Below are 25307 nucleotides of genomic sequence, written 5' to 3'. Positions count from 1 at the left end.
ATTCCCTTATCCCCAGACTCACCCTTTCCCCTTACCTGGGGTGTATGTCCACGAGCAATACCAAGGTCTGCATGGTAATCACATCAATGCGCTTACAGTGGAATCTGGCCACCTTGAGCACCTTGAGATACGTGAAACACAGCACGACAAAGGAGAGGAGGAAGCTGAGGGCGTGGAAAACCCCAGTGAAAACGCTAAAAGGGACCCGTTCCTCGTGCTTCTTACTGTACAAGGTGCAAGAAGCATAGAGGTGATGAAATCCCAGCCAGGACAGGGAGAGAGCGACAATGGGGAAGGAGATGGAGTGCAGCCACGTGTAACCCACTATGAGGGCAGCGTCCTTGTAGCGCATCTTGGAGTGGTAGCTCAAGGGAAAGACCACAGCGACCCAGCGGTCTATGCTGAGAGCGGCCATGCTCAGCATGGAATTAGTGGTCAGGAAGGTTTCTAAGAAGCCAACGATGTGACAGAGTCTTTCTCCTCCTGGCTGCTGTTTATTAAGCATACCGGCCAAGGTCAAGGGCATATTGACCACGGTCATCAACAAGTTGCAGCAGGTCAAGTTAAGGATGAAGAGTCCTGGCACTTGCTTGCGTATGTCAGGAGTATAGAGAAAACAGATCAGCACCACGACGTTGGACAGCAGCGACACAGTTATCATTCCCACCAGCAGGCAAGCTAAACTCACGTCCCAAGAGTTCATGTTGTGGCCCTTCAGAGGAGGGACCTGTGGGCAAAAGGCACACCTTCAGAACATCTGAGAAGCATAGTGTGAGGAGAGCTTATCTCCTCACTTCCAGCAGCACTTCTTCTGTATGTCTTTCCTTTCCTCTTTTAGTAGTTGCTGCCTTGGCCAGAACCATCATCCCCGGTTCCTTTGCTCCCTTTACTCCCCTTCTCGGACAGAGCAGCAATTTTGGACACTTCCTCTGCTCCTTTTTCCACCTCAAATATTCTTCACAAAAGTTGCCTGGAGCTTTGGGGTCAATTAACCTTCCATTGGATAAGGGGAGCCAGAAATAGAATGCCTGTCACCGAAACCGTAGGGTGCAGCCCTAGACCGGGTGGGTCCAGAGAACGCAGGTATTCTGAGAAGAAGCTCTCCTGAGATCCCTTATCAGCTGGCGCGCAGGTCTCCTCATTCTTCTTCCGCTTCCCCCTCCTCCTTTCCCCTCCTCTTATCCCATATTTATTCTCCCTTCCTCCCTCCTTCTCTCTCTCTCTCTTCTCTCTCTCTCTCTCTCTCTCTCTCTCTCTCTCTCTCTCTTTTTCTCTCTCTCTCTCTCTCTCCTTTTTTCTTAGCCAGCTTTTTAACCTAACTGATCAGACAACCCGCCTAACACACACACACACACACACACACACACACACACACACACACACACACACACAAACACACACACACACTCTCTCTCTCTGCTCAGTTCAGAATAATTGGCTACCTTCTTCCTTCACTCCCCAGCTTCCCAACCCCCATCTTGTACCAAAGAAAACTCAGTGAGGAGGGTGTCCTCAAAAGCAATGAAAAGGGCTGAATGAAATTACTTAGCAATCTCATGCACTCTCTAGGGTGGGATGTCTCAGTTCCCACTCACCCCAGCCATCAGACTTTCCCCACAGCTGTTGCACACTCTCTGACAGTTTCTGCCAAGGCTTTTCCTTGCTTGTCAAGCTGAGCTGGGGAGAACAAACCTCAGGTCCTTTAATGGATGACTTGCTCTAAAAGGATAGGATTTCAGCGAGTCCTCATCTTTACTGGCAAAAATAACCCACACATTCTGGCTATTCATCCTTTCAGGAACAATACTTAGGCTACCCACTACTCAGATGAACTGAAATCCTCCTTTTTGGAAACCTGGGTCAAAAGGAAGGGAATTGTTCATATATGTGTGTCGGGGGTGGGGCTATGCAATTCTGCAAGTGAAAAATTCTTTTGATCTGAAATCTTAATTATTGCCTTGGATCTGGGCAAAAATACAATTCTAAAACATATCTCCCTGGGAGTGCTATTGTGAAATGCTCCATCCCCACCCCCTACCACAGCACACAGTAGCTAGGGTTAATGAGCAAGTTGATCTGACTATTTTCTGTTCAGCATCAAACACACAGATTTCTTGTTCATATGGTTATAGAGCTCATTTCTGTCTATTGTGTGAAAGCTCTGTGGATTATATAATGTACCCTGTATTCTTCACTAGAGATCTCCCCATAGAAGGTAAAGGAAATGAAGGTGTAGCATTACAGAAAAGGGCTGAAGATCAACATAGCTGCCCCTACTACAGATTATAGCAGAAACAAAATAGTACCAGTGGTCTTTTTTTTTTTTTTTTTTTTGCTTGCTAACAATAGAGAAGCAACTATTGGGTTGAGTACTCACTTTGGGACGTTCTCAAAAGAAACAGCATTAGGGAAAGGTTGATTCAATTTCTGGAAGCATATGCTTGCTCATTCAGGAAAAGCCCCTATAGCAGAATGAACCTCTTCCTTTATGTCTAGAAAAATAAAGCTTCCACACAGAGAGATCTTATTGGCTTCTTGTACCTTATCAGGCCTTACTGACTTCAAGTATGGGGATTATTGTCTGGATCACACATCACTAGCCTCAAATAATATTTGAAGCATTATCACAGACCTGGGAGGAACCTTAACATTCATCTAGTCCAATCCCTTCATTTTACAAGAGGAAACTATGGTTTCAGGTTTAGTCACTATTCTGAGATCAAAGATAATTGCTGAGTAGGTAGAATTCAAACCTAGGCTCTCTGACTGCAAATCCTCTTCTACAGTGTAACATTTACTCTAGAAGAAAATGAACACTAAAGAATTTACTTTCTTGGATTTTTATCATGACCAAAATAGTATTTAGAATCAGTCTTCCTGTATCTCCTATACCACATTTGATATTCTTCCACTAAAAGAAACTGATTTTTTTCATGTGCTTATGTCCATATATGTATATAGAATTGTCATGATCAGGAAATTAGGTTTTCATACCCTCCCATGTCCCCTGAGACTTACTAATGTGCATCTTTTTTTTTCTTCTCTCCAAATCTGGAACACTCTTAACTGTAGTACACACTTAACACATGGAACTCTATATTGGTACCTTTTATAATAATAATAATAATAATAAAAGTAATAAAGAAAATAAGAATGGCTCACATTGAGTAATTTAAAGTTTTATCTTTAGTACTTTATCTCATTCAAGCTTTACACTTTTGTGAGGTAGGGGCTATTATCTCTATTTTAAAACTATGGAAAGTGAGCTGAGATGTTCAGATTCATCACTCTCTCTATCTCTTTCTTACCAACCATATCCAGTAAGTTGTTATGTATTATTATTGTACTCCTTTCACAATTTTTATTATATCTTACCATATATTTCCACTCGCACAATCACTACTCTAGTGCATGTCCTCATCCCCTTTTGCATAAATAATTGTAATAGCTGCCAAACTGATATTTTTCAGGCATAGTTCTAAACACACTACTGCTCTATTCAAGAAGTTTTGATGACTCCCCATCACTTCTGCAATAAATTGCAAATTATTTTGACAACTAATCCTAAGCTTTTTAAAGGCTAATTATTTCTTCTCAAGAATCCAAGTTCCAGTCAAATTGCAGCACTTGGTACTTCCCACACATGGAATTCCCTCTCCTGTCCCCATGCCTTTGGACAAGTTTTTCTCTCATTCCTGGAATGCTCTTTTTCTTTCCTCTGCCTTTTGGAACTTTGTTTCATTCAATGGCTCAAGTACTACCTCCTATGGAAATTCTTTTCTTCTCTCCCTAATTCTTAGTGCTCCTACCTGAAATGACTTTGTAGCTACTTTGAGTATATATTGTATTTCTTATCTTGTGTTTATGATGTCCCCTTGCGTGACTAGAATGGCAAGGATTATTTCATGTTTTTGTCTTTGAATACCCACTATCTAACTTATAGCAGATGTGCAATAATTGCTTGTTGAAATGTACTGAGGAGATTTGCCTCTGATCACATACCTAGTTTTAGAGCCTAGAATTCTGTCTCCAAGTCCAGAATTCTATATGCTAGGCCATCTGGGAAGAGCTGGGACAAAAAAATTCATCAATTACCTTGTAGCAAACCTGAAGATGAAGTTTTCAAAAGTGAACTGGCCAAGTTGGTTCTCTGATAAAATCATGGGTATTGTATATAAAAGTTTTTCTATTTTGGTTGTATCTACCCAAAGCCTGTGTGACAATTGGTCAGTTCCATTGCATAAAAATGAGACATCAGAGTAGGACCTTTGAGAACTATACAGGCTGCACAAAAGATGGAGGATAAACTCACAGTTCTTGAATAAAACGTAGTAAAAACATATTGAAGTTTCATCTTCATAGGGCTGTCTTTAGGTGGGATTTCCTTAAATCTCCTGTAAACCATTTCAGAGGGATCTGAATTTTGTTTTTCAAAATCTATCTTGAGATCTAATATCAGCATTTAACCACTCGTGCAAAAAAGGGTTAGGTACATTGCAGGCATAAGTTAAGTATATATAAAATATAGATGGAAATATAGCCCTGGGATTACCCTACTCTTTATATAGCCTTACTCCAATGAAGCTTTTTGGAACTCTTGATGGGCTATTATCTTTTGGTAATTAAGTGAACTAACTGCTATCCTTCATTCAGTTCAGCTACAGTGAAATTCTAGGCTCAGTGATTAGAAATAGATAACTGTTATTTTTTTTCCTCTGGAATATACAGATAGTGCAGGAAACATACTAAGGATCTCTGGGTTATCAGATACTTTTACACATTTCTTGTCCTAGGTTTCAACTTGGGGCTTTAGCTGACTTCAAATTCTGTAAGCACTCAATAAATATTTGCTGACTGGGAATGGTGATACCCCACTTTCCTCTCAGCCCCTTACTTTCAAACCAATGCTGATTTTAATTTAAAGAGACATTGCTTATAACCAAATTAACTCAATGTAACAGAATCAGATATATAGTGCTACAAGGAAAATTAGAGGTTAATTTTACAGTTGGAAAAAAATGAAGATTGTGGTTCATAAATAATAATAATTAGCAATTATAAAGTGCTTTAAGGTTTGGAAAACATTTTATACATCATATCACATTTTATTCTCACAATAATACTGTGGGGTAAATAACTTCATTTTACAGATTAGAAAACATACTGGTAAAGTTGAAATGACTTGGCCAGGGTCAAACAGCTCATAAATATCTGTAACAGGCTTTGAACTCAAGTCTTTCTGATTTCAAGTCTAGCAGACTTCTACTCCTCTGATCTCCACTAATAATATTCTTAATCTTGTGACCCTTACAATGGTTTGAACAGGGAACTCTGAAAGAGAGGAATTTCCTTTGGAGAAAGGAAAGAATCAGAGTAGGGTATGATTTGAGTTTTTGTTTGAGATTCCATTACCATAATTTCCCCATGCTATAGCCAGCTTCTACATAGTGATGAGTATATGTGTGTATGTGTATGTGTGTGAAAGAGACAGACAGACAGACAGACAGACAAGCACAAAGACAGAGAGAGACACAGGGACAGAAATGGGGAAGAGAAACAGAGAGATTGAGACAGAGACTGAAACACAGAAAAACAGACACACAATACAGATAAAGAGAGAGAAACTGAAACAGAGAGAAACACAGAGAAAGAGAGACAACAAGACAGAGGCAGAGGCACAAGAGACAGAGAGAGATAACGAGAGAGAGAGAGAGAGAGAGAGAGAGAGAGAGAGAGAGAGAGAGAGAGAGAGAGATTCAACATTATCACATCAGAGGAGACTTTTTTGTAAATTACCATTTTCACATCACCATTAGAACCCATGGGACCAAAATCTGGAAGTTAAATAATTTTTACAAATTTTATGATTTTGGAAAATCTCTTCTGAGAATAAATGATTTTTTATTTAATGTCATTAACATGTAATGATGAGGTTATGATGATAACTAGAATTTATACATTGCCTTAACATTTGTAAAATGCTTGACATGTTACTAAATAAAAGGGGATGCTGTTATTTCCACTTTAGAGATAATAAAAATGAGGATGACAAAAGTTAATCACCTTGCCCAGAATCACACAACTATTAAGCTTCTGAGACAGGATTCAAACTCAGGTCTTCCCGACTTCAAATCTAATGTTATTTCCATTACTCTACATAGCTGTTGTTACTTTTCATCTTTCATTTTCAAAGAGGACCAAGGATCTTAGCCCACAGGTAGGAGAAGAGAGGGTCTAGTGGACTTGTCTACAGTTACACAGGTAGTAAATGTAAAAGGCAGAATTTGACCTCAGGTTCTCAAATTCCACTACCATTGTTCTTTTCAACACACCATTTATTTTTATATTGTTTTTCACAATACTCTTTGTAGTACATGATATCTTTATTTTAGAGTTGAGGAAAGTGAAACAGAGACAGTTATACAAAAACACAGATTCAGAATTTGATGGAACATTAGAGATCATCTAGTGCAAATGAGACTCATAAAGGCAAAGAATTTCACCCATAGTCACACAATTACTAGGTGTAGGAGCTAGAAGTGGAGTCTAGGCTTCTTGACTGTAATATCTTGGTCCCACTCCACCATTCTATTCCCCAAGAAATTATGTCAGGCAGAAAGAACCAATGAATCTGGTAATAATTACTGTATAATCTACTCATGAAAGCCACTTAATGGTCAGTCAATCATAAGGTCTATATATTTTTATATCCAGAGGATTTTTAGGCTGTGAGAGTAAATTTAGAAAGGTTAGCCTTAATTATTTGATATCCAATTGATTGAAATCCCCAATTAACCAGAAATTTTTATGTATTCAATTCCTATAAAAAAGAGTTAAGTGATAAGAAAACAAGTTGACATCAACCTTCAGTTTAATGAAAAACAAACAAATAAGCTATTTCTTCATGTGTTTGTTGTGAGGTTAGTAGCTATGCTTCCCCCTCACCCCCTTATCTTTTTTTAAAGCAGCATAATACAGACAAAAGAAAGGACATTGAATTTAGAAGGATAAGACCTGAGCTTGAACCATGATCCTTAGGATTTTTTTTTTTTATGATGTCACAGAAATCCTTGCACCTTCCAAGTTTATTACTCTTATAGTTGTCACATTACAATACAAGGCCTCCTGAGAACTCTTCCTCTAATTGGCTATTTCCTTCTGGAACCTCCATTTTAAGGAAGATAATCAGGTCAGCCATGTTTTCAATACAGTCCATGCTGCACAATTGGCTTTTTAGCCTTTTTCTACAATGCCCTCATAGAGAGTACTCCTAACCCCTACCAGTTTCCATTTATGTGTTATTTTTTCCCCAATAGAACATAAGTTGCTAGAAGACAAGATCTCTCTTTCTGCTTGTATTTCTATTCTCACAGCTTCACTTGGCATAGAATAAGTGTTTAATATATGTTTGTTTACTTGACTCTTTTCTCTCTTCTAGTTAGTTCTGAATCTATGGTATAATGGCCTTCACATTTAATATCAGCAGCACTAGTGTCCAAACAGTTGGCAATTGTCATTGCTTCTATCTTTACACTGTGTCTCACATCTTATCATCCCCTTCTTTATGCTCATAGTCAACCACTGCAACATTCCTAGTCATCTCTTATCTTAACTATGATAATAATTTTCTACTTGTTTTTCCTGTCTCAAGTTTTCTCTCTCTAATTAATCCTGACAGAAATGCTAGTGTTGTTTCTATAACATAATATATAGTGACAAAAATTGAACCTAAACCCAGGTTCTCAAATCACAATCAACTACTCTTTCAACACTGTGTTTGCATTATCAGTTTATTTTTACCTGGAAAAAAATAAGGATCATAATATAATCTTTGTTAGTTCCACTATTATTTAATGCTATATTTTTTGTGGGGGCTCAAAAAATTGTACTTGAGAAATAAGTTCATCGTATTTGGAAAATTTATTGGTAAAAATAGATAAAATGAATGAATGACTTAGCCTCTGCCCTGATAGAGGGCAAATCATGATTAGCAGTATTGTTTAAGACTATCTATATATCTACAAATATAGATATATACATATAGATATATACATATATACACACAGAGATATATTTATATACATATATACACACAGAGATATAGAGATAGAGATAGATATAGATAAATAGTTGATAGATAAATAGATAGATGTTATATCAAACAGACCATCATTTATACAAGAGCATTATGAACCAAATGACTAGGAAGGTCTAGTCAAGGAAAGTATTTCCAATTGGGGAAAAGTGAGTTTTCAATGCTTTCATGTAATCAGCCGAGCAACTAACTTTAGGTGAATGGTAGAGTTGCCTTGGAGACAGGAGGAAAACATAATGCACACAAGTTCACTAGCCAGGGAATGCTGTGTGTCTCTTATGACCTTTTTCTAAGTTCAATTATCTCATTATTCTATGGGTATTGCAGAAAGATAGGTGTAATAATACACTTAGACTTTGTTGTGAAAAGTAAGGCATAATGTGAGTAATTCAACTGTTTCTATATATATAAACCTTACTTTTCTTTCAACTGAAATACATTTGTCACATTCAGGGAAAAAACACACCTGGAGGTTTGATTGTTATGCATAAGGGAAGGAGGAATTGTGATATTCCTTTTTTTTTTCCCCAAGATCACAGACAAGGTCCTGATGGTAAAGAATTATGACATACAGAGGAAGAGTAGAAAGAAAAATATAATCCAAGTAGTTGCTTCCTTTTACCCAGGTGTGCTATCTGCTACTTTGAATGGTCTCATTGTTATTTATTTTTTGGGAGCAGGGATTCAACTGAAGTTCTTTGTGCCTTCCATCTATCAGTAATATTTGTCTGACAGTTGTCTCCCTTCTTTCATTATTTTCTTCCTCATAACACCGGCACAGATGGTCATAAAGTTGGAAAAATCTCATGCCCACATACAAGGACATATAGGGGAGGGAACTGTCATGAGACTCAGAAATTGAAGGAATAGTGTTCTGGTTCATTTACTCCAACTTCCTCAGTTTTGAGATAAGGAAATTGAGGAAATAAAACTTATATTACTTGCCAAAGATCATCTAGCTAATAATTCCTTAAAATATTCAGACAGGAAAAGTGTAAATGTCTAGACACTGAACAGGGGAAAATAACAACTATAGATATGAAAGCAAGATCAATTTTTCTCAGCTGATGGTCTCTTTCTCAATAAGAGCTGTGATCTATAAAAATGGGTAACAAGTATGCTTTGACACTAACATCCCATTCCTGATGCTTTAATGAGGAACAAATATTGTTTAGTAGAATTTCTGTGTTCTTCATTTAGAACTCACACAAGAACATGTGACCTGAGGAAATTTCTCACCTGTAATGTTAGGATTCCACTGTCTTTTAATTAGATATGTGAGTTGATAGATTTTCCTGGAAATCTACCCACTAAGGTCTAGATCCATAAAGCTAGTTCTTACCTGTGAATCCTAGGAGAGTAAGGACTTCAATGGAAAGGGATCTGTATTTTTGTTTATGGGCAATAAAAAAGAACTCTAGGGAGCTAGACAGAATTGCTCAGATTCTGAGGAGGAATAGATATTGCTGACAAACTCTAAATCTGATTCCAATCTAAATCAAACCTTGTTTAAGAGTATTGTCAAAGGATGCTATGTTTACTTTTTAATGCAATATACAGGTAAGAAGTTAATATATGACCCTCCATCTCCTGACAGCATTTTCATTTTTTACTGACTGCCCCCATTATTTTGAGTGGTCTTCATTTCCTGACATCTCTGGCTTTGTTCAGATTACAGAAAAAAACCCACTAACCCTTTCCTAATACTCCTTCATGCTAGTATCCTTTGTTACTTATCTCCAATCTACCCCAAATGCATTTTATTTGTACATAGTTTTCATGTTGTCATCTTAGATGGTGTGTTCTTTGAGAAAAGGGATTGGTTTTTGCCTTTTTTTTTTTTTTTGTATTCCTGGAGCTTAGCACAGTGCCCAACACACGGTAGGAATGTAATAGATGTGTGTAACTTGACACATACCTTACAAAGATACCATCCTGTGGTAAGCTTCTTCTTCTCAAAACACTGCCAGGTGATAAAAGTTCAGATCTTTTATTATCTCCAATATAGCCCGGTTAGCTTAGAGGCCTATCTCTCTGCTTGGTTCCAAGAGCTCTCTCTGAATGTCTTCAAATCCAAAGGTCTGGTCCTTCAGCCTCTGCCTCTGCTTTCTTCAGCCTCCAGCCAGCTCCATTCTTCATGTCATTCGCGGAGAAATCTCGATTTGTAGCGTCTTCACTCTGAAGAACTTCTTCAACTGGCCCATTGGCCTATTTATGCTCCTTCCAGAGAGAGGGATTATGGGTTTTCTCCCATAGTGCTCTCTGGCCCAAAAAGCTTCAAGGGAAGTGTGAACTCATTGAACTCTAATGAGTAAAGGTGTGAACACAAGCCTTGTATTAATTAGTTCTACTTAGTACCTTGTTTCAGGTTCTGCCCAAAACATCTTCTTGTAAGATTAGATCAACTCTAATTAGTTAGCAGTTAGTAAGGATTCCAACACCATCCAAGCACTAAAACTTTATGATTCAAAGAAAGTTAAGAATCCCGAGAGTTACACAGTTTAGAAACAAACACAGGATCACTGCCTGTGACTTTATTTCTGATCCCTTCTTTGTTCCCCAAAATAGCCAGAACTAATTATGTTTTGACTTTGGGTATGCCTTACTTTATTTTGGGAAACCTAAAACCTAGAAATTGGCATCTTATTAGCCACTGACTAGAAAGATGCCTGCTTTAAGATTTAATCATCTATTATATCAAGACCTGACCAGTATTTTTTGCCCTGATATCTGTGTGCCCTGAACTATAAGGCAAATATATTTCCGAGGAGTTGAATATAAATCCATTTTTTAAAAACTGAATTTTGTTTTAAATGATTCACTGTAAGGTTTGAAATATAAAAATAATCTTATGGCAAACTCCTTTGTGAAATTAAATCATAAAAGCCTTACATTGATGTCTCATTATGGAATTGCAATGATCTTTGGTTCTCAAAGTTATGTCACCTTGCTTGAAAGTCAAGTCAAGGTGCATTTATTAAGTGTCTACTATGTATTAAGAATTATGCTAAGCATTGAGGACACATAGAAGAGCAAAAAACTTTTTTGTTCACAAAGATCTCACAATTAATGAAAAGCTTTGAGTATGGCCCCAGTATTAGACAATATGAACGCTGAAGACCAGCCTGGCTAAGTATGGAAAGACTCATTATTAGCAGTCTAATACAAGTTGATGAATTCTTTGGCCATAGTAACCTATCAAACCAAATGCAAATATAAAGTAGCCTTCACTCCCATGTAGCCCTCTTTTTATTTACAAAATGATAGCACCTTAAAATCCAGTTGTAATATAGCTCATTCATTACCATAAAGCTTTGGTAATTTTGTCAGTCAAAGCTATTTCTCTTTAGTCATTGACAGTAAAAACCTGGTACTACACTGTTACCCTTCTTCTGGTAGCCATATCAGACCTTTCCCAGACATCAGTCACTTATAAGGGCTCCATTCTATTAATTTGGAGAGAAGGGAGAACACTAATATAGTAGGCTCCATACTGAGCAGACTGCATTTATGTTAGATACCAATTATAAATGAGAGTAGGAGAATGAAGATTCTTTCTAACCATTAGGTTAACATTACCATTTCATTGTTGCCATTTCTGTTCCAAACTCTGGATTCCAGGATGTACCTTATTAAAACTTAGCAATTTAGTATACACTGCTAAATTTGATGTTTCTTGACCTCAGAATATATGTTCATTTGGGGATTTATTTTTTTACCCAGTGAAGAGCCTCCTTGTCAAACTGTCACCAATTCAACTACAGATCAGTTCTGGGGTAGTCTCATTAAAATGTTCAGCCAAAATGACATGGAAAAAAGAAGGCATGTTAATAAGGGAAAACTAACCCTAACTTATAGGACTACCAAAATGTATGGTCTTTTAAAATTACAAATGAACAAGAAGTGTCACAGATGAAAGAAGCATTTTTCAACAAATATTTATTTACTAAGGAACTTCAAGGTCCTATGCTATGTATAGTAGGGAATACAAACATTTATAAGATGCATTGCTACTGAAAAGTTGTTAATCTAAAAGGAGAAAGGACAAATCATCAATAACACAAATGCAAATTGGACCTTTTATGCCTTTATTCTATTCTATTCTGTAATTATTTGTGTCTGTGTTTATCTTCCCTGTTATGTTTCAGAAACACATGGTGCTTATTTATCTTTGCATATCCTGCAACATGTAGCATTGTAGCCTGTACATAAAAGATGTTGGATACATGGAATGTAACCAAATGGAAGTGAAAAATAAAAGGCTATTTAAGAAATCATAATGAATAGTTGAATTGATATTAGAGATGCAAAAGCGTTCAGCATTATAAAAACAATAACAACAATAATAATTATAAGAATAATGATGACAGATAGATAGAAAGTATCTACCTAACACTATAAGAGAACATTGCTTACAATGAGGATATATTAGAAGCTTTCCAACAAAAATATGAGTAAAGCAAGGCTACCCATTCTTCTTGCTATTATTTTTTTCCCTGAGGCAATTGGGGTTAAGTTACTTGCCCAGGGTCACAGAGCTAGGAAGTATTAAGTGTCTGAGAGCAGATTTGAACTCAAGTCCTCCTGACTTCAAGGCTGATGCTTTATTCACTGGGTCACCTAGCTGCCCCTTCTTGCTGTTATTTTAATTACTTCTAAGAAGACTAGCAATAGTAATAATACAAGAGAAAGGAATTAAGTGTGAATACCGTCAGAAAACTGTCCCTGTTGACAATATGATAGCTTATTTTTAAAATGCTAGGGAATAAGCAAATAAGTGAAGACAATGATATCAGAAAAGTTACAGGCTACAAAAATAAAACTGCAAAACCAACAGCATTTCTATACAATAGTAATAAAATTTGGAAATTCCATTTCAAGTAACTACAAAATGCATAAATTATTTGTGGATCAATCTACCAAAGCAGTTGGATAGATTCTATAGTTATATAGCTTTAATTACAATAGCTTTGTAGTTAAATAACTGGAGGAATACCAAAGCTAATTTACCTGTCTAATGTTATACCAAACAACCAACAAAATGTTTTACAAAACTCAATAATAACAAAAATCATTTGGAAGGTAAAATATCAAAGGAAAAATAGAAAATAGTACAAATAATGGACACTTTTGAGCTTCAAATTATATTACAAAGCAAAAAAAAATCTTAAAATGATTAGGAACTGGTTAGTATTTTAAAAAAATAGATTGCTGCAAAACTCAATGTATCAGAGAAGATAAGACACAGACACAAATAACTATAATACATGAAAAAAATCCCATTATTATACTTGTATTATTGCTGGGTTTTTTTCATCTTTCTTTTCAGAATACAAATTGTTCAAAAGCAAGCATTTATACATATTTGTATTCCCTTTTGTACTTATTACCATAAGGCCTTTTTCCTTTGTTTCTTGTACTCAGAAAATATTTGTTGAATGAATGATTCCTTCATTTGTGTCATCTCTTCCTAGACTTGATAAATAATAAGCTCAATAACCCAATATTCAATAAATCTAAAAACATAACTCACTTATGAAAGAGATCCCTATTTAGTAAGAACTTCCAGAAAAACTAGAAAGTAATAGGCTAGAACAATATATTACATCATATTTCACATACAAAAGACATTTCCTAATGGTTACAGGATTTGACAGGGAAAAAAAATTCTTCATTAAAAAGGAAGAAAATCAACATAACAAAAATATTTATAATAGTTCTTTTAGATTCAGAGAATTGTAAACAAAGTAAATGCCAATCTATTGGGGAATAACTAAACATTTTTACACATAAATATAATTGAATATTATGGTGCTTAAAAAAAAAACTACAAATATGATGAATACAAGGATTGCAGAAAGACTTACATGAACTGTTATAAACTGAGACCAGGAAAACAATATACACAAGGATTACAACAATGTATACAAACCAACCACAAAAGTTGAAAATAGATGGTGTAGACCTAAAACTAACAATCTCTGCCTCATAAAGACCAAAAAAGTCCCATCTTTTGCAAGAAATCTTTATTGGATTTCTTTAATTCTAGTTCCTTAACTCTGAAATTATTGCCAATTTGCCTAGCAGACATTTTGTTTCCACATAGTTAGTGACTTGTCATCTCCCCCATTAGATAGTGAAGTCCTGGAGAGACTTTTTTTATGCTTTTCTTTGAACCACAAATACTTAGAAGAATGTCTTACAAATAGTAAATACTTAATAAATAATTATTGACTTGATTTAATCACAGTCCTCTACAGAAGTGGATGGGGAGAAGGAAATCTTAGTCCAGGAGAGTGCAATACTGCACACAAAAGTTTTTTTTTTTTTTTTGTCAAAGTATTTATTGATTTTTTGGCTAATTTTTAATTCTCTTTAAACATTATTTATTATTAAAAGAGATGGTTCTCATCTCTAGTCATATGAAAAGGTGGTCTAAATAACTCTTGATCAGAGAAATGCCAGTTAAGATAACTCAGAGATACCATTACATACCTGTCAGATTGGCTAAGATGACAAGAAAAGATAATGACAAATTATGGAGAGGACGTGGGAAAACTGGGACACTAATACATTGTTGGTGAAATTGTGAATGAATCCAACTGTTCTGGAGAGCAATTTGGAACTAAGCTCAAAAAGTTATCAAACTATGCATACCCTTTCATCCAGTAGTGTTTCTACTAGGCCTATAGCTGAAAAAGATGTTAAAGGAGGGAAAGAGACCTACATGTGCAAAAATGTTTGTGGCAGCCCTTTTCATAGTGGCAAGAAACTGGAAAGGCAATGTGTGCCCATCAGTTGAAGAATGGCTGAATAAGCTATGGTATGTGAATGTTATGGAATATTATTGCTCTATAAGAAATATCAGCAGGATGATTTTAGAGAAACCTGTAAAGACTTACATGAACTAATGCTAAGGGAAATGAGGAGAACCAAGAGATCATTATACACGACAACAAGAAGATTATATGATGATCAATTCTGATGGATGTGACTCTTTCCAACAATAAGATGATTGAGGCCAGTTCCAATGATCTTGTGATAAAGAGAGCCATCTACACCCAAAGAGAGGACTGTAGGAACTATGGACCACAACATAACATTCTCACTATTTTTATTGTTGTTTGCTTGCATTTTTTCTTTCTCATTTTTTTCCTTTCTGATCTATTTTTTTTGTACAGCAAGATAATTGTTTAAATATATATGTATATATGTGTATATATGTATATATATATGATTTAACATATATTTTAACGTGTTTAATATAAAAAATAAATAGGAAAAGATGATTCTTTTTTAATGCAAAATAACTTTTTTATTTTCCTTTTTTAACTAAAGCTTTTTATTTTCAAAACATATGCACAGAAAATTTGACAATATTGACCTTTGCCTAGCCTTGTGTTTCAGATTTTCTCCTCCTTCCCCCCACCTCTTCTCCTAGAGAGCAAGTAATTGAATATATGTTATACATGTTAAAAATTTATGTTAAGTGCAATATGTATAAATATATTTATACAATTATCTTGCTGCACAAGAGAAATCAGATAAAAAAAGAAAGTAAATAAGTAAGAAAACAAAATGCAAGTGAACAAAATAAATAGAGTGAGAATGTTATGTTGTGATCCACATTCAGTTCCCACAGTCCTCTCTCTGGGTGTAGATGGCTCTCTTCATCACAAGATCATTGGAATTGGCATCAGTCATCTCATTGTTGGAAAGAGTCACATTAATCAGAATTGATTGTCATATAATATTGATATTGTCATGTACAATGATCTCCTGGTTCTGCTCATTTCACTTAGCATCGGCTTATGTAAGCCTCTCCATGCCTTTCTAAAATCATCCCCCTGATCATTTCTTATGGAACAACAATATTCCATAACATTCATATACCATAACTTATCCAGCCATTCTCCAATTGATGGGCATCCATACAGTTTTCAGTTTCTTGCCACTACAAAAAGGGCTGTCACAAACATTTTTGCACTTATAGGTCCTTTCCTTTCCTTTAAGATCTCTTTCAGATATAGGCCCAATAGAAACACTGCTGGATCAAAGGGTATGCAGTTTGATAACTTTTTGAACATAGTTCCAAATTGCTCTCCAGAATGGCTGGATCCATTCACAAGTCCACCAACAATGTCTTGGTATCCCAGTTTTCCCACATCCCCTCTAACATTTGTCATCCTTGTCTTTTCCTGTCATCTTAGCCAATCAATCTGAAAAGTGTGTAGTAATACTAGAGTTTTCTTAATTTGCATTTATCTGATCAATAGTGGTTTAGAGTACCTTCTCATATGATTAGAAATAGTTTCAATTTCTTCATCTGAAAATTGTCTGTTCATATCCTTTGACCATTTATCAGTTGAAGAATGGCTTGAATTCTTATAAATTTGAGTCAATTCTCTATATATTTTACATATGAGGCCTTTATCAGAACCCTTACATGGAAAACTGATTTTCCAATTATTGCTTCCCTTCTGATCTTGTGTGCATTTATTTTGTTTGTACAATAACTTTTCAAACTTAAAATAATCAAAATTATCTAGCTAGTGTTCAATTATAAGTTCTGTAAGGAACAATGAAGCACTGCTTTCTCTTTGAGAAGTGTCATGAAGTCTGTCCCCAAGTCAGCTGGTAGAGTGGGTCCAGGAGGTAAAAAGGAGCTTGGCCTCCAAGACAGGAGGTTGTGTCTGGCAGGAGTTAAAGGAACTGCTAATAGGTTTCTTGAGATAGCAAGGGAATGTCCTTTTGCTAGATCTCCTCCTGGAACACAGCTTCCCAGAAGCTTCCCTTCTAGGGCTGCTCCTATACAGTTCTGAGTAGGCTGAGCAAGGGCAAACCTGGAGGAGAGGCAGCATAAATATACAGCCTTGAGCAGAGCTTGCTCTCTTTCTTGCTCTTGCACTCCTGCACTCCTGCTACCCCTGTAGTGTCCAGACTCACTCTCTGTAAGATCTTGAGCCCAGCCTTGATCTTAGTGGAGGAGTCCAGGAGGCAGGAGAGCCACCAGTTGGATGGTCAAAGATGGAATGTCACATTTCCAATCCTCTCAGTCCTTAAAAACTTTGGTATGATTACATTATTAGAGCATACTGATTATGTGTGAACTAGAGAACCATTAAATCACCATACTGAGTACTAACTATAAGTGAACTAAAGAATCGTTATCTCATCAATTACACTGACTAAACATCTTGTTGTAAGTATCCTTGTTTCAAGTATACTTTTCCAGAATTTTGCCCCTCTACATACCCCCACTGAGAGGATGACTGAATAAAGACAAAATGTTTGCACTTCCTGGACATTCTTTCTCTGTGTGATCCAGGTTGGAGCCCAAAGGCAGGTAAGCTGGCCTAGTATTAGAAGCCACCAATGGGTGGGCAGATAGAGTAGCCTAAAGGGGACACTAAATTCTTCTTTGGACACAAATTCCTTCCTTCTCTATAGATCTGAGAGGTAAACTATCCTATGTTCCTCTAATTTGCTTATAATATCACTCTTTATGTCTAAATCATGAACCCATTTAGATTTTATCTTGATATGTGGTGTTAGGTGTTGGTTGAGCCCTAATTTCTTCCATTATAGTTACCAATTTTTCCAGCAGTTTTTGTCAAATAGTGAGTTCTTATCCCAAAAGCTTGGGTGTTTGAGTTTGTCAAACACTAGAGTGCCACAATTATTTCCTATTTTGTCCTGTGGTCCTAACCCATTCCACTCATTGACTACTCTTTTTCTTAGCCAGTACCAAATGGTTTTGATGATCACTGCTTTATAATATAGTTTTAGATCTGACACAGTTAGGCCACTTTCATTAGCATTTTTTCATTAATCCCTTGAAATTAAGAATAGATGATTCTCTGGGAAGAGACAGATTAGGGATACAGAAGGAATTCTGGGCAATATTAAAAACAAAATCTATTAAGGATAAGAAAAATGCAAGGCAATATACATAATATCATAGGAAAGATACAAACAAAATATTTAGGAAGACAGAGAAATTACATCTGTATGAGGATCTGGAAAGGCTTATCAAAGTAGGTAGCACTTGATTAGAAAGTATGTTTCAGTGGCTTTGAAGTCAGAGGATCTCTATTTAAAACTTGCCTCTATCATTATTATCTATGACTTTGGACTAGTCACTTAATTTCTCTGGATCTTAGTTTCCTCATCTGAAAAAAGGAGATTAAAATAAATACCTATGAAATTGCCTCCTGAGTTTATATGATATATTGGATCAAAGGGCTTAGACAAAGCTCCAAAACTTTTCTTAAGCAAACATAATATAATAAGAGAAAAGGTACATCCAAATTTTGACAAGTCATTGCATTACATTCTCATGCATTATCTTTCCTATTAGAATATAGGTCAGTGAGGTCACATAGTAGATAGCATATTGACTCTGGAGTCAGGAGGACACAGATTCAGGGGTTCAAATCCAATCTCAGAATCATACTAGCTTGTGTGACTTTGAGCAAGTCACTTAACCCTGTTTGCCTTGGGTGTAAAATTTGCTGGAGAAGAAAATAGCATTCCATTATGTCTGCCAAGGAAATCCCAGATAAAGTCAAGAAAAGTTGGACAGGACTGAAGAATCAACAACAACAACTAGATTTTCTTGAGGCTAGAGATGGTTTCTATTAGTATGCCCTGAATTTAGCACAGTGCCTAACACTTTTTTGTCTGCCTGCCTGAAAGCAATGTTCATATTTAAGCAAGGAATAACTACTGAATTTTCAATTTTAAGAATTGTTTAGAAATTTCTTCTTGCAACAAGGCTCATTTTGCCTCCTTATAAATTCTGTTAAAGAAAAAAATTCAAATCCCACTTCCTAAAATCACTTAAGAACAATGCAGAAATGTCTCATTCTAAGGAATGGTATGAAATTCAATATGAACAAACACTGTTTTTCACTGTTAGTATACTTGGGGTAGAGGAAATGAAAGATTATAAAACACAGGTCATCGTATTTTTTAAATAACTTTTTATTGATAGAACCCATACCAAGGTAATTTTTTACAGCATTATCCCTTGCATTCCCTTCTGTTCCGATTTTTCCCCTCCCTCCCTCCACTCCCTCCCCCAGATGGCAAGCAGTCCTTTACATGTTGAATAGGTTACAGTATATCCTAGATACAATATATGTGTGCAGAACTGAACAGTTTTCTTGTTGCACAGGGAGAATTGAATTCAGAAGGCATAAATAACCTGGGAAGAAAAACAAAAATGCAAGCAGTTTATATTCATTTCCCAGTGTTGTTTCTTTGGGTGTAGCTGCTTCTGTCCATCCTTGATCAATTGAAACTGAATTAGCTCTCTTTATCGAAGAGATCCACTTCCATCAGATTACATCCTCAAACAGTATCATTGTTGAGGTATATAATGATCTCCTGGTTCTGCTCATTTCACTTAGCATCAGTTCATGTAAGTCTCGCACCAGTCCTCTCTGTATTCATCCCGCTGGTCATTCCTTACAGAACAATAATATTCCATAACGTTCATATACCACAATTTACTCAACCATTCTCCAATTGATGGGCATCCATTCATTTTCCAGCTTCTAGCTACTACAAACAGGGCTGCCACAAACATTTTGGCACATACAGATCCCTTTCCCTTCTTTAGTATCTCTTTGGGTTATAAGCCCAGTAGAAACACTGCTGGATCAAAGGGTAACAGGTCATCGTATTACCTACATATTCAGTTCACCTGGAACTGAACCCAATGCTCAGCTGATATTATGTAGTTCTGTTTCTTCTGATACTCATTGATCTAATTTTTCTCTCTCTTAGTCTCCCTCACTTCTCTTTTAATCAGGTATCTTTGTCTCTGTCTCATTAATTTCTTTTTTTATCAATCTCTCTGAGATCCCACATTATATCCATGCTGTATCATTCACTCCTCATATAAAACCACTCACATATCTATTCTACAGTAACTCACAAAGTCAAAAGAATTCAATATAAGCAATACATTTCCATCATCCATTTTTGGGGGAGGAGAACCCCACCCACATCATGTTCCAACCTCTAGACTGAGTAATACAGATCCATCTACTTCCCGAATGCCCTTATGTAGGTTCAGAAAATTATAATCAATAAACTGTAAATTTCTAGGAAATAAAGCATACAACTATTTTGATCTTTGGTCCTACAGTCTATCTTTAATTTCTGAAATGCTTAAGAAGGCTTGGTTCTTATTTTTGAGATGCTTGTAGTCAAATGGAGAAATAAAATACTGGTTCATTTTGCTTATTCTCCCTTGACACTTTCCTAGACAAGTATTTCTTTTGCTCATCTTTCTTCTCTATCCACCTTTCAAACTCCTGGCATTTTGCCTAATGATGGAATCAGCTAAATACAACAAATAGCTACTAGCCTCTGTGCTACTCTATAAACTCTCCCATAAGGTCACATGATTATCATCAGTGATTGGACTCCCCATCTGGGAGCTACTTTTATGGCTCTCTACCTCAATCAGAAGTGCTTTTGAAGCCATCCTCTACCCAAGATTTACTGTGCCAGTTAGCAAGTCTAGAGCTTCATCTCTGCAATCCATTAAAGGTGGTCAATGGTAATAGCAACAGCTTTATTCTTTGTAAATTGCAAAGGCTTCTATGCAGACTAAAGAGTGTCATTGATCTTCCTAAATGTGTCAAGTGAGACATCTATTGAAGAAGTTCATGAGCAATCATATCCTGGATTTTTCGTTTTTCCTTTCAAGGGAATTGAGGCTATTTAGCAGGCATTTTGTAACCAGGACTCTTTGGTTATAGCCCAGATGTAGCAGTATATTAGAAAGAAACCTATTTTTGTGCATATATGTAGTTAATTCATTTTTTTACCTCTATAGGCCAAGTGGTACTGTGGATGGGAAGACCTACATTAGAATCCTGCCTCAGACACTTACTAATTACATGATCCTCTTTCAGTCTCAGTTTCATGTATAAAATAATGAAAATAATAGCACCTACCTTGCAATGACCCTGTGAAGATCAGTTGAGAGTGCATGCAAACTATCCTGTAAATTTTAAAATACTACATATGACCTAGTTATTATTACTATCAAAATTTTCATCATTCAATTAAGACTCTATAATGTACTAATTAGTATATTACAAATCATTTCTCCTATGATGATAGGTTATATGATGGATACATCAATGGGTTTGAAATAAGGAAAACTCATCTTCATTAGGTCAAAGTTTGGGCAGATCCTTTAACCCTGTTTATTTCAGATTCTTCATCTATAAAATGAGCTGAAAAAGGAAATGGCAAATCACTCAGTATCTTGGCCAAGAAGTCCCAAATAAAATCATGAAGAGATGGACATGACTGAAAACAATTAACAGCAGCAACAGTAACTATTTCTACTGAATGTTCATCATACTGTTTGCCAAATGAGAAGCATTCTCAATACCTATAATTTAAGTGATCCTCTTTAGAAAGTTAACTATCTTGGTTTTGGTCCCCTTTCAGGCCCTTAATTACAGGAGTTTGGGCTTCTTAACACTCAATAATTATAGAATTATTCATACCACAGTTTTTTCTAAGAGTTTTTCTTCAGGGAGCAGAAGTGTAGGATTGGTGCTCTATATGCTAGGAGGATTTAGAAGGGTCCTGTGAATAGGTAGACATGCTTAGAGACAGAAGAAAGGATAAAAATGAAGCTAGTAGGCTTCTTGGCAAGACTGCAGGCTGGACATTTTAGGATTGCCTTTATAGTGAATGAATGCTTGAGAAGGATCCCAATTCCAAACAATTGACATTTATATTTGGCTTTAAGTTTTACAGATTTTGCTATTTTTTTATCTATATTATCTCATTTGATCTTTCCAACAATCCTTTATAATAATCATTATTTATTTATATCCCTGTCATTGATAAGGAAATTGAGGGTGAGGAAACTTAAATAATGTTTCAAGATCACACAGAGAGTTAGTGCAGGAGGGAGGTGGATTTGAACATAATACTTTGTGGATTCCAGTCCACTTTCTATCAGATTATACACCCTTGTGGAAGGGAATTTAGGATAAGTAGCAGTGTGTTCTTTCAAGAATGTGTTCCAAGGCACTCTGCCTGCTAGCAGTACAAGAAGGAAATCATTTATCAGACTATTACTATGAGGTCTTTGAACATAACCCCAAAATGAGTATGGGGGGTAATAAGTACCAGCCTCACTTTTGACCTCATGTTAATTTTATCTAACTTGACCACTTTTGAAAGTTTTGCCCATGATGATGATGGAAATTTCTCCAGTTTCTCAGAGGCTATGGTGAAAAATCTAATATACTAGAAAAAAATCTCTGAGAGCTTGAACTGGTGGTACATTGATGTAAAAAAAAATCTGCTAGAGAAGGAAATCACTAATAATTTTCTATCTCTGCCACTAACCAGCTATTCAGTAAGGGATCAAACTAGATCATACTCCAGGAGCCTTATAGGCCTAACATCCTAAGTCATTGGACCACTCTAAGTTTCTTTGGGGAGCAGAGCTAAGGGAAAGAAAGAAGGGTATGGGACTCAAAGAGAGTAGATCCCAACTTCCCTGCATGGAGAATATTTGGGGACTTCTCCATTAAATAAGAGGAAACATAATGAATCCTGTCCAGCAACAAGCTTAGCCCTCTTTGCCTCAAGAACTTTATGTGGGTGGATATATATGGCAGGAAGGTGCTACTTCTGCCTGTGCATTGATTTGGAACAATTACTACATTTTTTTCCATATGATCAACTTCTATTGTGCTGCTGAAATGCCCTACATATTTTGCATGCATATATACATAATATGTGGAAAGAGTGAGCTTTATGCATTGCTAGGAGTAAAAGCAAAGCATGTCACCATGAGAGAACACGTGAATAGACTGTGGGTGTGAGGGTGAAAATAAGGACATCAAAATACAAGTCATTTTTAACAATTGGTTTTGGACGCATGGATGCTGAATCAGAAACCTCTCTTATCTAATAAGTTGGCTATTTTGGAATTCTGTGAAAACCAAAAAGTCCAAAATAAATGACATTTCACTCTGGCCTGAGCACTAAGTTCCATTATCTAGGAAGACAAATGTTTTTTACATTTAGAAGGGAAAAAAACAAACAAAAAAGAATTTAGATGATAGTAGCCAATATTCTACCATATCAGAACCCACTCAGAAAGATAACCAGATGTTTTCATCTCATATGACACTAAGAAACTGGTCTGACTACTTTGTGACCAAATGTACTAGATTGACATTGTGCAGATGTTGCTATCTATCATGTGATGAATCATAAATAGGATGTCTTTATAAATGGTAACATTTGATGTAACTGAATGAAATATTTGATGTTGTCCATTCTCTTTGCCTTAAAAGTTGTAGGATTTGTGTTCCCATCTGGTGTCAGCAATGGGCAATAGATCAGAACCTTCCCAGAATATAACAGAAAAAGCAGTAAATTTGTTGGCAGAAATCTCAGTTTCATAAATCAATCAATTATTTTTCTGCTTAACTCTATAATCTTGGGCAAATAGCCTTATTTTTCTAGGCTCTGGTTTCTTTATCTATAAAAAGAGGGAGTTAGAATAGATGATCTCTAAAGTTTCTTTAAATCATGAAACATGATATTCCAGAAGGCAAAGGAAATGATCTACAGCCAATGATCTTCTACTTAGTCAAATTAAGCATAATATTCAAGGGGAGGGAATGGTCATTCCATGAAGCAGAAGGATTCAAACTTTCACAAGAAAATCAGAACTAAGTAAAAAAATTTACCTCCTATAATATCAAGTCCCAAGAGTAGAATAAACAGGTAAAAGGGAAAAGAAAACATAAGAGATTCAGTAGTGCTAAACTGTTTACATTCCTACTTGGGAAAATGTAATTCTTAATTATTTTATTACTAATACTATTCTTAATAACTAACTGCATTACTAATAGTATATAGAGAAGGAATATATATATGTGTGTGTGTGTGTGTGTGTGTGTGTGTGTGTATATATATATATATATATATATATATAGCCAGAGGGAAAGGGTATAGGGTGAATTAAAGGGAGTGACAAAATAAGGGATGAGAAAGAGGAGTACATTGGGTACAGAAGAAAAGAAACAGTAGAATGGTGTGAATTATTTCCATTGAGAAGGTGCAAAAGATCTATTACTATGGAGGGGAAGATAGGAGATTGGCCAATGAACTTCATTTGAAACTTACTTTCATCTACATTGACTCAAAAAGGGAATGACATACACAGTTAGTTGAATATACAAATGTATGTTACCTGGTAAGGAAGGAGAAGGGTAGAAAAATAAGTAAAGGTGTGTGGAAGGGGCAGGGAACTCATAGCAAGTGGGGAAGATCAGGGATGGTAGGCAGAAGCAAAGCCTTGGTGAGGAAGAAAAGTGTAAAAGGAGAGAGAGAACAAACAGGAGCAAGAATAGGATGGAGAAATATATGCAGGTAGTAATCAAAACTGTGAATGTGAAAGGGATGAACTCTCCCATAAAACAAAAACGGATAGCAGAGTAGATAAAAAACTAGAATGCTACAATTTGTTGTTTACAAGAAACATACTTGAAGCATGAAGACACATGCAGATTAAAGGTAAAGAACTGGAGAAGAATCTTTTATGCTTCAGCTGAAGTTTAAAAAAAGCAAGGGAACTCAGGCAAAGCAAAAGCAAAAATAAACTTAATTAAATCAGATAAAGAAGGAAACTACCTCTTGCAAATGGCGCTATAAATAATGAAGACATTTCAATAGTGAACATACATATACCAAATGATATAGCATCCAGATTTTTAAAAGAGAACTTAAGGTACAGGAAGAAATATGCAGCAAAATTACTATTGGGGGACCTCAACTATCCCCTTTCAAAATTAGCTAAAACCAACCAAAAATAAACAAGAAAGAAACTCAAAAGATAAATAGAATATTAGAAAAAAATAAGTATGACAGATATTGGAAAAAATGAATGGGAAAAGAGTAAACTAAATCATACTGCTTATCATACTAGCAAGAGAGGAGGGAGGGGAGGGGGGAAGAAAATTTTAAAATTCCGAATCTTCTAAAAATGAATGCTAAAAATTTTCTTGATGTGTAACTGGAGAAAAATACTATGCTACATATGATAAAATATACAATAAAATGATTGTTTTGTCTTTGTTTCTTAGTTTAGCATGGAGGCTGGCATATGATAGGTCCTTAATAAATTCTTGTTGACTGACACTCACTT

At 35.9% G+C, this 25307-nt stretch overlaps 1 protein-coding gene and 1 long non-coding RNA gene across 2 annotated transcripts in view; both read right to left on the bottom strand.

Moving 5' to 3' along the window:
- The window catches only part of GPR26 (G protein-coupled receptor 26), a 45953-nt gene extending 44756 nt beyond the window's left edge, over positions 1–1197 (bottom strand). The window contains exon 1 of the mRNA XM_051981606.1: positions 36–1197. Coding sequence (XP_051837566.1) covers positions 36–703 — 668 coding nt within the window. The 5' untranslated portion in view covers positions 704–1197. The remainder of the gene's footprint in view (positions 1–35) is intronic.
- The window catches only part of LOC127551671 (uncharacterized), a 685686-nt gene that overhangs the window by 93739 nt on the left and 566640 nt on the right, over positions 1–25307 (bottom strand). The gene's annotated exons all lie outside the window — the stretch shown is intronic.

This window comes from Antechinus flavipes, chromosome 2, assembly GCF_016432865.1.
Source record: "Antechinus flavipes isolate AdamAnt ecotype Samford, QLD, Australia chromosome 2, AdamAnt_v2, whole genome shotgun sequence".
Lineage (NCBI taxonomy): Eukaryota > Metazoa > Chordata > Mammalia > Dasyuromorphia > Dasyuridae > Antechinus > Antechinus flavipes.
The sequence above is the reverse complement of the archived record's forward strand: the minus strand, read 5'-3'. Positions and strand labels throughout refer to the sequence as shown.